This window comes from Mobula birostris, chromosome 3 (genome assembly GCF_030028105.1).
Source record: "Mobula birostris isolate sMobBir1 chromosome 3, sMobBir1.hap1, whole genome shotgun sequence".
NCBI lineage: Eukaryota > Metazoa > Chordata > Chondrichthyes > Myliobatiformes > Myliobatidae > Mobula > Mobula birostris.
The window spans coordinates 105,901,446-105,916,042 of record NC_092372.1 but is presented as its reverse complement, the minus strand read 5'-3'; the positions used below and the strand labels follow the sequence as shown (position 1 = coordinate 105,916,042).

Sequence of the window (14,597 nt, the reverse complement as noted above, 5' to 3'; positions counted from 1 at the left end):
GAGCAGATAAAACCAGATAGTGAAGGGGAGATCCAGTGGGTAAAATCTATGTGTAATAGGTGGAAACCACAGGGGGGAGAGGGGTAAATATGGGTGTTGGATCTAGAGGCGAGATATGTGAAAGGGGACAAAGGGACAAAAATGGAAGGACCAGAGAAGGGGACAGGGTGGGGGTGTTTGGAAGACACAGAAGGCAGCAGCTACCTAAAGTTGACTGTGAGAAGGCTAGTGATGGACTGGTTGGTGTAGAAATAAGAAAAAGAAATTTAATGCACCTGGGAGCTGGGGATTGCTACTGTGGGCAATGCACAGATGGCATACAAATCAGACACCGACTGTGCATATGGTTTCGCTTAGAAAGATGGTGGATTTGACTAGCCAGAAATGGTGGGAGGCTGCATGGTTGGTAGCTGAGGTGAAATGGCATTGGGATACAGAATCTTAATAGTTTGGCTTTACATAAAATCAAGACCACCTATTTTAAGGGTTACATGTCACCCTGGAGAGTTAACCTCACTGACTCCAAACTCGCTATACAAGTTAAGGATTGAATTTGGAACAAGAAAGGATGCACTAAGGCAATAGGAAATTAGAATGGACAAATAGGTCAAAATATTGTTAAAATGACAACTGAACTTTACCTGGAAATTGTTGTATTTGTACAAACTACCACCAGTAGCCAGTGGCACGACCCCCATAGTTGAGACATCCACAAATTGATTTGGGAACAGAAACACATCTACACAGCAGCTATTGGCCACACAGTCCTTTGCCAAAGTTTCATAAAAATTTGACTGCGATTGAAAAAGTACCTGCAGAAAGAGAAAAACAATTATCTCGCAACTGCCACATTATTGTGTTAGTTGGGCATCCCTGACTGATATCAATAAAGCAAAAGTTACAGAAGAATTGTCGAGCTATACGTGTCAGAAAAAGGAAAAGATAAACAATCTTACTCATGATATAAAGGAATTTGATGCAAATACCTTCCTGAAAATAAGAGCTATTACAATTGGGCAGAAATCTGTGTCAGTGAATAGGACACTAATTTAAAATACATTTAACCACATTGGACTCAAATTTAACAGCCACAGCATAACACCGTGCTGTACACATGTTAAAAATGTGAGCTGAAACAAAAAATATTTCAAAATTATTTTTCAAGTGAACTTGGTAAGGATGCATTTTTATTCCTAGATTCTAGATTTGTCAATTTCATAAGGGCAAATTTCTGTTACCCAAATACAGGGGTCACCTGTATTAAGACGCATCTTGCAGCCACAGTACCTTTTCCTTATCTGTATTCACCAGCTTCCTGTCATCCCGGTTTCTCAGTTTTCCTGGAGCTTCAGCTGTGGGCAGCGATGACTGGAATATAAATAATTTCCCAGAACATTCTGCGGCCTGTTGTAAATACAAAGGGGGAAGAAGAGTTAATTTATTCACAGTTTGCTCTATTCCTAATGCATTCTTGTGGTTGATTTACAAGTTATAATCCCATTTATTTAATGGTCAGCACTTCTGAGTAGCTATGCTGTAACAAAATAGGAACTGCTCACATTAAGCTTGAGTTGGTATGCCTATCTGGATTAGTATCATTGGTCCCAGGACAACTTAAAAGGCTGGAAAGAAAATGCGCTAATTTGTCAGTCCATTTTGTTAAAGTTCCTTGTTAGAAATTCTCAGACATGCACACTAGGTCAGGTCAGGTTGCAATTGTTCCCATGGTTGAACAGTCAATCATCAAAGCAAAACAGGAATAGACTGTTTCATCTCTCATACTTATTTTGCCACTCAGTGAGCGAACTGCCAACTAGTTCCATATTCTAGCCGTATTCCTTATATCCTAGTCATATTTCCCATATTCCTTATAACTTGGCTAACAAGAATTTAGAATTTATAATAACAATTACCTGGCATTGCCAGAACAGAATTGAAGGTTTCTTTCACTCTACTTTTTAGACTGACTCCCCAGAGAGAAGTATACTGGAGAAATTCAATCGCAGGGCATATCAGTGGTTGGGGATTACTTGAGCTTTTGGCATATAGAAACAGAAACAGAAAACCTACAGCACAATACAGGCCCTTCAGCCCACAAAGCTGTGCGAACTTGTCCTTACCTGAAAAGTTACCTAGGGTTACCCATAACCCTCTATTTTTCTGAGATCCATATACCTGTCCAGGAGTCTCTTAAAAGACCCTACCATATCCGCCTCCACCACCGTCACTGGCAGCCCATTCCACGCACTCACCGCTCTCTGCATAAAAACTTACCCCTGACATCTCCTCTGTACCTACTTCCAAGCACCTTAAAACTGTGCCCTCTTGTGCTAGCCATTTCAGCCCTGAGTAAAAGCCTCTGACTATCCACATGATCAGTGCCTCTCATTATCTTATATACTTCTATCAGGTCACCTCTCATCCTCTGTCGCTCCAAGGAAGAAAGGCCGAGTTCGCTCAACCTATTCTCATAAGGCATGCTCCCCAATCCAGGCAACATCCTTGTAAAACTCCTCTGCACCTTTCTATGGTTTCCACATCCTTCCTGTAGTGAGGCGACCAGAACTGAACGCAGTACTCCAAGTGGGGCCTGACCAGAGTCCTATATAGCTGCAACATTACCTCTTGGCTCCTAAACTCAATCCCACGATTGAGGAAGGCTAATGCAACATATGCTTTCTTAACCACAGAGTCAACCTGCATAGCAGCTTTGAGTGTCCTATGAACTTGGACCCCAAGATCTCTCTGACCCTCAACACTGCCAGGTCTTACCATTAATGCTATATTCTGCCAAAATGAACCACCTCACACTTACCTGTGTTGAACTCCATCTGCCACTTCTCAGCCCAGTTTTGCATCCTATCGATGTTCCACTGTAACCTCTGACAGCCCTCCACACTATCCACAACACCCCCAACCTTTGTGTCATCAGCAGATTTACTAACCCATCCCTCCACTTCCTCATCCAGGTCATTTATAAAAATCACGAAGAGTAGGGGCCCCAGAACAGATCCCTGAGGCACACCACTGGTCACCAAACTCCATACAAAATATGACCCGTCTACAACCACTCTTTGCCTTCTGTGGGCAAGCCAGTTCTGGATCCACAAAGCAATTTCCCCTTGGATCCCATGCCTCCTTACTTTCTCAATAAGCCTTGCATGGGGTACTTTATCAAATGCCTTGCTGAAATCCATATACATTACATCTACTGCTCTACCATCATCAATGTGTTTAGTCACATCCTCAAAAATATGATCAGTTAAGGGATAGTGGAGGGTGAGGGGCTGTCAGCGTTGAATTTTGGAGGGAGTGTCAGGTTGAGAAGGTGACAGATGGGTGATGGAGGAGTTATGATCTTTGGAAGGTGTTGAGATTACCACAATGGAGGACAGACAATGAGGGGGAGATGATCACACAACCCTACACTGAGTACTAGATGCCAAGGGCCACACCAGTAGGTGCAGGTGATGTGATGCAAAGAACCGAAATACTGGGAGCTTGGCACCAATGACCACACTATTTTCAATAGTTTCACCTATAGTTCAGGAAGTAAACAGATAAAATGCATTAACTGCTCAATATCAGAATGCAAAACCTGAACTGTTTGACTGAGTATAGTTTGCATAAAATTTCAAAAACATATAGTGAGTGATTTCTAAGCAAACACCAAAGGCTTCTTTTGGAACTTGATCAGATTATTCCGATCAAGGACTGGAATCAATTGGCACGCACCATTCATTGAAACCATTCCTTGATTATATTATCAGCTTAAAACCTAGACATGCACTTGAGTCAACACCCTTGTTTTGGTTTGAGTACAGGAAGGAAATAGAGAGCTTAGTACCATGGTATTATGACAACAATCTTTCCCTCAATGTGAGCAAAACACGAGCTGGTCATTGACTTCAGGAAGGGGACAGTGCACATGCTCCTGTCTACATCAATGTGTTGAGGTTAAGAAAGTTGACAGCTTTAGGTTCCTGGGAGTGAACATCACTATTAGACTGCCCTGGTCCAATAACATAGATGCCACGGCTAAGAAAGCTCACCAGTGCCTCAAGTTCCTCAGGAGGATAAAGAAATTTGCCATGTCCCCATCAACACATAGCAATTTTTTTTTAATTGCTACACCATAGAAAGCATTCTATTAGGATACAGGAGGGTTTGGTATGCTAAATAATCTGCATGTGACTGCAAGAAAATGCAGGGAATTGTGCACACAGCTCAACCTGTCATGGACACCAACCTTTGCTCATTCAATCCTTGCTGCCTCAGCATAATCAAAGACCCTCAAAACCCAGACATTCCCTCTTCTTCCCTCTTTCTTGTCAGAAGATACAAAAGTCTGAAACCACAAACTACCAGGCTCCTTCCCAATTGTTATAAGTCCGTTAAATGGCTCCTGAGAATGACAAGTTGGAATGTTGACCTCGTTACTACCTCATTAGGATCTTGCATTTCATTGTTCACCTGCACTACATTTCTCTGCAGCTGTACACTTTATTTTACCTCAGTGCACTGTAATGGCTTGATCTCCATGAATGTGAAACAATAATAAACCAATTCCAATTCTCCTCATAGAGCAACTGATTTTAATAAAATCATCTGTTAGTTACCGTGTTTTGACTCATTAACATGACAGACTGCAGTTCAAAATTGTCTCCAGTAACTTATGCCATATCCATAAACTGTCAACTATTGACCATGTCCAGACTTTCAAATTCCAAGATAGGGTTAATTCTAATCTTGAAAGAAAATAGTTGTGCTCTATCACTGTAAAGTTCAGTTATACATCTGAAGCCGAAGTACAGAAACATGTTGGCCGCAGTCATTTGACACAATAATGTGTGACAAACGACAAAGTCTATCTTTGGGAACAAAACAGCATTTGGATCCATCCTTTCACTTAAAGGCACTTTAACTTACAATTGGCTTCAGAAAGTATACTACCTACATTAATAAAGCAATTGTAAATGGTTCTTTCAAAAAACATTACAATCAGAGAGTTCTGTTACAATAACTGCCCCCCACCCCCAGCATTTAATTCTGAGAAGTGAGATTAAGGACTGACATTTCAGCTTTATACGCAGAAATGGCTGATCAAGTCCAATAAATACCATGCATCAATCTAAAAATAAACAAATTCTCCACAATGTTCAGAGATAAGCTGAGAATTTTGGGTTTATAAAGCCAGCAACTGAATGTGTTCATAACTAGCAATCACATTTTGTTACCAAGATCTCGTTTTTGGCTGATTTTAGTTTAATGAATTAATCAGGATGTTCAGTGATATAGTTGGTATAACAACTAGAAGTGAGAATAAAAAGGTTTTTTTTCATTCATGGGGCAGAGATACAGAACTATCTGGAAGACAGAGGTAGGAAATCTGATGGCATCAAGGAAATACTCAGATCAGTGAAGAGTTGTTATCAGAGGGCTGCAGGCCTGGTGCTTTGGTGCTTTGGCACTTTGGCTGGACAGCTTCCTTTTGACAAGTATGGACAGCTATTCAGTGTTCCTATAATACAATCAATCAGCACTTGTAAAGCTGCTAAAATAGAAGAACGAACTATTAGAAAATTATTTTAGTCAAAAATGGAATTGCTTACTGCTAAAAAGATACAAAATATAGATTTAAATTGTGTTCAATTTGTAGATAACTCAACCTCAATATTTTAAATTATATTCAATTTTTTCCTCATGGACGTATTTACATTGATACAACATAACCAATAAATAGAATATAATTTTAATATTTTACTAGATTAATTAGCATAATTACTTTGGATGTCAAAACTTGACCAGTTGTGATTGGACTCTGGGGAACAAAATGAGGTAAATAATCCTGTGACAGCCATTCTGAGTCTTACCCATTTTACAATGATTAATCTAGCCTTGCTAATCACAGGAATCTTTACATATTGGTCATTGTTATTGTAACTTGCCTCACACCAAGATACAAGGGTCACTTAACCCTGCAAATGGATACCTAGCCAAGACACCTATTGATTGCATGAGCTAACTTGACTGCAGCATCGGTTTTATCCTTTGCTTCTATACTCAAGACCATCTTCCTCCAAGTTAACACTTTAGGATCACTCTAGCTAATTCTTAGGATCTTGGCCGCCACCTCCATAGTGGTTCCAGGAAGTGGTAGCAACAAAATGAGCATGATAGAAGTCAAAGTTGCACTTGGGTTTCATATCCCCACCTATTTGCCAAGTGCAAGGGATAGTTAAACAGATGTGACCAACAGCTCCCCATATAAAACTTTTGTTTTGGAATTTCTTTTGAATGTTTCAGAACGTAAGAAGCATTCAAAAATATTAATCTTCTTAACAGCTCTGGCAGCCAACCTGGCCAACTAAGTTTTTCTTTTGGATCCTATGAGAAATGCTACAACCGCTGTCACTATATGATGCACAAAGTGTATTGCAATTGAAGAAGATGCTGGCACTTGCAACTCATTAGCATTGGGAGATCTGCAGTCATCAGGTGCATACTTTTTTTGTTTATAGGTCAGTGGTGAATAACCTGCCCTTCATTGATTACAAATCTGGAAAAGCATAGCAAAACCTTGAGTTTGTTTTTTTATTTCATTATTCAAACATACCAAGCACAAGTTAAGGAATAAAAAAAATCAAACCTTCATTGCTTCCAGTCCAGCCTGGATTACTGGGGCAAAGACTGTTTCACTTTCACTAGTTTCAGCAAACATTTCAGGGATCTGGTCCAATAAACTATGAGAAAAAAAATCAAAATTAATGTTTAAGGGTTTGACTGATACTGAACACTACCCCTTACTCAGTACATTGGCCTCTGATAATAACCTAGCTTGCAGTCAGCACATAGCTGTTGTATTATAATCCCTGTCAGAATATCTATGCTATACATCAGGATGATCTGCATTTACTGAAGATCTACAGTCAATATTATAACCCCTTCAAGACTAATCAATAAGCACTAAGACCTTAGCCTCAACACCTTGTGTGCAACTGGATCCTCGATTTCCTCACTCGCAGACCCCAGTCAGTTTGATTAGCACCAAGATCTCTTCCACAATCACCATCAGCACAGCTTTATGACTGTGAAGCTATGCACAGCTCCAGTTCTGTATTTAAGTTTGCTGACACCACCAATGTTGTTGGCCAAATCAAAAGTGGTGACAAATCAGCATATTGGAGGGAGTCTGAAAATCTGGTCGAGTGATGCCACAACCAGCAACTCTCACTCAATGTCAGCGAGACCAAGGAGCTGATTATTCACTACAGGAGGAAGAACCTGGAGGTTCATGAGCCAGTTCATCAGGGGAACAGAGATGGAGAGTGTCAGCAACTTTAAATTCCTCGGCATTGTCATTTCAGATGATCAGTCCTTGGATCAACACATAGGTAGCATTACAAAGATGGCACTGCAGTGCCTCTACTTCCTTAGAAGTTTGCAAAGATTCGGCATATCATGTAAAACTTGACAAACTTCTATAGATGCACAGTGGAGAGTATACTGACTGGTTGGTTCATGGCCTGGTATGGAAACACCAATGCTTTGAATGGAAAAGCCTACAAGAATTAGTGGATACAGCCACAGGTAAAGCCCTCCCTACCATTGAGTATACCTACAAGGAGTGCTGTCACAGGATGGCAACATCTATCATCGAGGTCAGTGGTCCCCAACCTCTGGGCCGCAAAGCATGCCAGAAGCCCATCTTTATTAGAGGGACTGAGGTGGAGAGGGTCAATAATTTTAAATTCTTCGGCATTAAGGATCGACGTTTCTCTCTCTGAAAAGTGTCAGAAGATCTGTCCTGGGACCAGCACGTAACTGTCATTACAAAGAAAGCACGGCAGTGCCGATACTTTATTAGAAGTTTGTGTAGATTCAACATGTCACCTCGATCCTGACAGCCCTGTCTTTTCAGCTTGTCTGGGCTGGCGTTTAAATTGACCAAACAATGGAACAGCTAAAGGCTCCAGCGCCCTGGAAAGAGGAATGAACATCGTGTAGAGCAAGCAAAATCGGCAATTCCCTCTGATCTGGGGCAGCAGTTAATTAATTAGCTTGTTTATTTCAGCTTTTTTCTTAAAGATGTGCTGGGTGCGTTCCGGCTACCGCTGCACCCCTGCGTGCTTTGCAGCCCGGAGGTTGGGGACCACTGATCTAGGGCACTCACCATTTAGGCTATGCGCTCTTCTTGCCGCTGCCATCAGGAAAGTGCTATAGGATCCTTAGGTCCCACACCACTGGGTTCAGGAACAGTTATTACTCCCTAATCATCAGGCTCTTGAACCAGAGTGGATAACTTCACTCACCCCAATACTGAACTGATTGCACAAACTACGGACTCACCTTTAAGGATTCTACAACTCAGGTTCTCAGCTATTATAATTTATTTATTTAGTTGTTATTATTATTTTGGGGTTTTTTTGCATTTGCACAATTTGTCCAAATGCGTGCAGTTTTGTAGGTTTCTTTGTATTTACTGTGAATGCCCATTTGGAGTATTGTGTACGGTTCTGGTCACCTAACTATAGGAAGGATATCAGCAAGATTGACAGAGTGCAGAGAAGATTTACTAAGATGTTGCTGGGTCTTCAGGAGTTGAGTTACAGGGAAAGATTGAACAGGTTAGGACTTTATTTCCTGGAGTGTAGAAGAACCCCCAGCAGAATTAAAGCAAGAGATGTGGATCTGAAGTGAGATCTACATAAAGAGAATCTCACTGCCATTCAGCACACATAAAAGTTGCTGGTGAATGCAGCAGGCCAGGCAGCATCTCTAGGAAGAGGTGCAGTTGACGTTTCAGGCCGAGACCCTTCATCAGGACTAACTGAAGGAAGAGTGAGTAAGGGATTTGAAAGTTGGAGGGGGAGGGGGAGAACTGCCATTCGCACACTTCTTATGCCAAAAGGTGCATTTATATGCAAATAATCACAGATGTCCATTTAAAATGACTTACGTAGAAGATCAGAGAAACAGTATTCACAGAGCTAGTATGTACCAGCTCCCAACAAAAGATAAAGTGTTTTTGTCCTTCGGTTGCTATGGATGCATAACATACTTACAGGCAACAAGCTATTAGCAGAACATTTAAAAAAAAAATCTTGAATTTGGCCAGGTGACAAGACCCAATTTAATATAAAACAACCGCCAGTTTTTTTTAAAAGCTACTTAAATGCTCCAGAAAAGTTGAAAAGTTAAAAGTAAGCTAACTGTCTAAAAATGTAGATGAATGAACACAATAATACAACTTGCCATGCACTGATACACTGAGATTCGTTCATCATAATATTTCAATTTTTGAAAATGCACTATTCTTGGTGCAAAGGTAGTTCATTCAGCCTCTAACTGCAATGGGAGATCAGCAAAAACCCAAAAGAGCAACAAAACAACAGTTTTTTGCAACATTCCCCAGTCTCCTGCAAAATTTCAGGATCAGAACACTTAAGTCACAAGAATCATGCCAGACATACTGACTTTTGTTTTCCTTACAAGGAGTAAGTGTAGTAATTTCCATCAGCCAAGGAAAAAGAAAGACTTAAAGGAAGGAGAAGTGATCTTCACTATTCCTTTACTATAACCAACAACCGTCTCTGCCCTTCGGGTTGAAGTTTATGAAAATGCAATCACATACTCTGTTTTGGTCATATCCAAATCAGGACATAACTTAAAAGTATTTTTCTCACTGATATTTAGTTACAAGTAATAACATAACAAGTTAGACATTTGAATAAACAATAACATTTGGTAGATATAATGATTAATGCTTTTTCTCTTACTTGTTTATGACATTTCGCGATTCCTGGACATTGACAAGGAAGCCATCCAGAAGAGGAACAAACATCTCTCCAACATCTGACACTACTAACATCTGTGGCTGTGCAAGACTGCTTTTAAGATTGTAGAAGTGTAGAACCTTGTTGTAAGTGACAAAGCCGACCCTAATGGCAGAAGTCTCTGCCTGATCTACCCTGTAAAGCAATTTGAATATGAAAGAAATTATTGCTAATAGATTTTAAATAAAATACATTACCAGTTTTTGAAACAAAATTGCAAATGTATCAGTTATGTACTGCTGCCCAACTAACACACCAGTGAAAAAAGTGATGTCAATACTAACCTGAATTTTGCAACACCTTTAATGAGATATCACTGTTAGTGATACTGGTGGATTTCTGATTTTCTATTGAGACTAAGATGGAATGCCAATTTGACCCAAAATTTGTGTTAAAGTTTGAAATCAATAGTTGTATATTCTGTTGAGAACTTGCCACTTCTCTGAATTAGTTGTAGTTACAAGCCACAACTTGCATTTGTTTTACAGCTGCAGAAATTTAGCAAAACAAATAAATCAGGGAAGACCAAGAAAGGTGGGACACATTTGAAGGAAGATCTTAGAAGTACAACAGCAAGGAAAACTTCAGGGAAGGGAGTTCCAGAGTTGGAACCAGAAGCAACAGAAAATAGAACATCTAAAATAGGCAATTAAAAGAGATCTATGCAACAGAGGGTGACGTACAGAATTGTTTGGGACTGCAGAAGTTTGGTATTGCAGCAATATCAACAAATGATGACATTTTAAACAAGAGTGGGACTCAGTATCTCAGTATGGATGAACACAATGGTGGATAGATTTTTAATTTTAGAAAAATAAACTTACAAGAATAAACCGTTTCATGCCTGTCCATTCTTCACGTACATGGTCAATTCTCTCCATACAGTTCTAGCACCACTGCCACTCCTGGGACATGCTGGGGTTTTATATTAAATACTACAATAATTGAGGGGCTTGGAGCCCATGTACTATATTTAGGTTCTGCACATACCCTGATGCAGCCACATGAAAATGGGGTCATCAGGTTGAGGGCAGTATTGGGTACATTTTTGCCCCTATTATCTAGGGACTTGTGCATTGTGACCCATCTGACCTGCTCCATCTTGGATCCCCAGGTGAACCTGAAGCCAGCATGGAGGAGCAGGGAATGGGCCACACCTGTGCCAAGTACAGCAGTTCTGAGAGCAACTCACACCTGATGACTAAGTCCTTCCCAATTGTCAACAACTGTTGCCCTCCCCACAGTCCCAATTTCTGTTTTATCTTCCCAGTCTGTTCCAGCCAATTCTTGTTGCACACCTTGGCCCCACTGAACAGATCCCAGTGTATTCACTTAAGCGGCCCTGATGGTAAAGGAGAACTGGATCGGTCTGCTCTGTTGCTGAAGAGCATGGCTTTGCTCTTCATGTGGATAACCCTGGCCTCTGATGCCAACTCAAACTAAACTCATATCTGAGCAGAAGATGGTGATATCATCCACATACAGGGAGGCTTTCACTTGGGTCCTCCACTGCCCGGCATGCTCTCATCCTTCCTGATGGTTTCAGCAGAAGGTTCTATACAGCACACAAACAAGACAGGGGAGAACGGGAAACCCTGCTTGACTCCAGACTTGATGGGTAAGCAATTTGTTTCTCGCCTGTTGACTTGGACTGCATTATAGATATCTGTGTGGAGTAGTTGGATCCAATTCCTGATTCCCTTCATAAATCCAATTTTGGGGAGTATGTCCCTCTCATACATGTGTGATATCCTGTCAAACGCTTTCTCCCGGTCCAAGCTGACCAGGGAAGCATCCACCCTCCTATTCTACACATATGCAATGGAGTCCCTCAGCAAGACAAGGCTGTCAAAGATCTTCCTGCCAGGTACAGCACAGGTTTAGTCCAGATGGATCATCTGTCTCAGAACAGATTTGATCCTGTTGGCAATGGCCTTGGACAGAATCTGATAGTCTAAACTCAACAATGAAATGGATCTCCAATGCCTGATGTCACCCCTCTTCCCCTTCTGCTTTTAGATGAGGGCAATGATGCCCTTTCCCATGTATTCTGACATTCTGTCAGCTAGAAGCATGCATAGCATTGCACACTTCCATCCGGTCTGGGCCCATCCAGTCCCACAGAGCTCAGTACAACTCAGCCAGTAAGCTGTCGCTTCTGCGACTTTTATTCGAGCCAAAGGAATGGATGGAGCAAGTCAGCACCTCCAGGGTCAGTGCCTGGTCCAGACTCTTCCACTTGCTATCATATAACACCTGTGTGATAGACGACCGGAAATTCTGGGAGGCTGTGGTGTCTGTGGTCTTCCTGTCATCCAGACCGGCATAGAAGGATCTATAGATCTTCATTACCTCCACCTGTGAAGATGCTCCTGAACCATCTCCTTCCTCCGGATCACAGAGCTCCATCATGAACCTTCTGGAAGAAGAAACAGGAGCACATCTCATCCGGTTCCACAGGATTGGAAGATGATCTTGGAGGATTCGGTAGCAAAGTGTTCGGCTTGCCGGCTGTCCACCTCTTGTAACTCCACCCGCACATCCACCCCCCTTTCACTGCAGAAGAAGAAGTTGCTGCAACTCTGTCTGGAGTTTACACAGTTCCCTCTGTTCCTGCCTTGCTTCCTGAACCCCTTTGCAGATGAACAACTGCCTGATAGCCTCCTTGGTCACTTCCCGTCAGTGAACAGGAAAATCAACAAAGGGTTTCAAGGTTCTCCAACTGCCAAACTCCCGCTCTAGTTCCTTAATGTCCCCCTGGAGTCAGCAGCTTAATGTTCAGCTTCCATGTCCCCTTGTCTGCCGTCTGGTCCTCCCGGAGATGACAGGAGGCTTGTAGAAGGCAGTGGCAGAGAAGAACACCGAAGTGATGTCAGTGAATCTGACAGGAAGAGGAAATCGATCTGGGAGTTGGCTGAGCAGTGTGATTGCGACTGGGTAGGTCGTGGCCGCTCTTCTTCTGACTGCGACTGGGTAGGAAGTGGCCGCTCTCCATCTGACTGCGACCGGGTAGGTCGTGGCCGCTCTCCGTCTGACTGTGACCGGGTAGGTCGTGGCCGCTCTCTGTCTGACTGCGACCCGGTAGGTCGTGGCCGCTCTCCGTCTGACTGTGACTGGGTAGGTCGTGGCTGCTCTTCTTCTGACTGCGACCCGGTAGGTCGTGGCTGCTCTCCGTCTGACTGCGACCCGGTAGGTTGTGGCCGTTCTCCATCTGCAGTGGTGCTGAAGACGTTGTGCAACTTGGCTATTTTAACCACTTCCATCAGGGCAGCCTGCTGTCGGAATTACCAGATTGTCCAGCCACCTCGATGATGCGGTTGAAGTCTCCAGCCAGAACGACCAGCTGGGATGTCAGCAGAACACCTTCTCCATGCGTATTTTCTCTTTCTGACTTTTCCCTCTCCTGTTGTGCATTCCCTCTGCCTGGGCTGCAGCTTTCCTGCACTTGCTTCATCCTCCAATGAGGATAGGTTGTCAGAATCTGTTTGCTGCCTTGCCCTTTTCTTTCCCTTCCTTTCATTTTCGTTAGCCCGTTGTCTCGAGTGGTGTCTTCTGAGACTCCTTCCTCTTCACCACCCGCCATTCTTCTTCTTATCCCTCTCCATTCCCTCCTCCATGGACTTTTTCTCGTCTTGTGGAGGGGTCTAGGGTTTTCTGGCAGCAGGGAGAGGGGTGTTTGTGGGAGCTCAAGGTGGTTGACCTTTCCACAGTTACAGTCTCTAAACTAATGCTGGTCCTGGCCTCTGTGCTGGTGGTGGACATGTCAGCATTTGCCTGAGCATTTCTTTCCCAGCTCCCCCTCCTGTTGCTTGTATATAAGAGCCGTCACGTTTTGGGCAGTGGTTACAGCGTTTGCTCTCCTGGCAGTCATTTGTGTGGTGGCCTTCCTGTTTGCATAGCATACAGGAAGCAGTTGAGCAGAACCTTCCGAATGAAGCGGACCCTGTTGAAACTATTTTCCTCACTGAGATCCTTCAGCACTCCTCTGTCAAGATTTCGGATGTCAGGCCCTCCAGTCGATATGCTGGCAGCTGAGTGTCGATTGCTGGAAAGGGGTACTAGATTGGTTTCCTAGTCAGTATGAAGATCCACCCCTATATCAGCAGGTTAAGATCTTATCACCCTCTTGACCTCAGTGAGTCTAGTCCAATCATACATTTGATCTTCGCCAAAAGGCTGAGAAGCTTTGGTGAATAAAACTGGGACATAATGGTGTCATGCTAAGCATAAGGTTTGGTTTATGAAAGGAAAGTAGTAAGGGTTGTCTCTGATAGCGTTAAATATTTATATCTGGGAGCACGATTTCAATGTCATTAGATTAATCACGGAGAAGAAGGTGGTGATTTTATAAAATTCAAAGTAGAAATCCAGTGCTGTGTGGCACAGATGAGTTGATATTTCTCAAATAAAATGTTGAATTCAGGACTTAGCTCTCCTCGCAAGTAGTTATAGAAGATTAAGGGAATCATCTTTAAGATCAAAGCTAATAATGCCAATTTCTTAATCCATAAAATAGATAATCTGGTAGTTTTAACATCTTTCTGTAAATGAGTTTGCTGTATGCAAATTAACTGCCATTTCTCCCCATTTGAATACTGAATACATTTCAAAAATACTTTACTGTCTGAGAAAGTTCATGATTCTAGAACATGAATTTTTTTTATTATTTAAAACCTCTCAATTGGAAAGTTACAAGTAGTTTCTTAGAAATCTTAGGTAGCTGCTTGAAGACCAACAGAATTGAATTTAATTCCATGCTTG

General features: G+C 42.2%; 1 protein-coding gene across 3 annotated transcripts in view; it reads right to left on the bottom strand.

Moving 5' to 3' along the window:
* The window catches only part of sec24d (SEC24 homolog D, COPII coat complex component), a 194,306-nt gene that overhangs the window by 72,327 nt on the left and 107,382 nt on the right, over positions 1 to 14,597 (bottom strand). For all 3 annotated transcript variants that reach the window (XM_072253167.1, XM_072253168.1, XM_072253169.1), the window contains exons 12-15: positions 9,780 to 9,971; positions 6,650 to 6,743; positions 1,288 to 1,404; positions 642 to 812 (exon numbers count right to left, since the gene is read on the bottom strand). In XM_072253167.1, the coding sequence (XP_072109268.1) occupies positions 642 to 812; positions 1,288 to 1,404; positions 6,650 to 6,743; positions 9,780 to 9,971 (574 nt within the window). The remainder of the gene's footprint in view (positions 1 to 641; positions 813 to 1,287; positions 1,405 to 6,649; positions 6,744 to 9,779; positions 9,972 to 14,597) is intronic.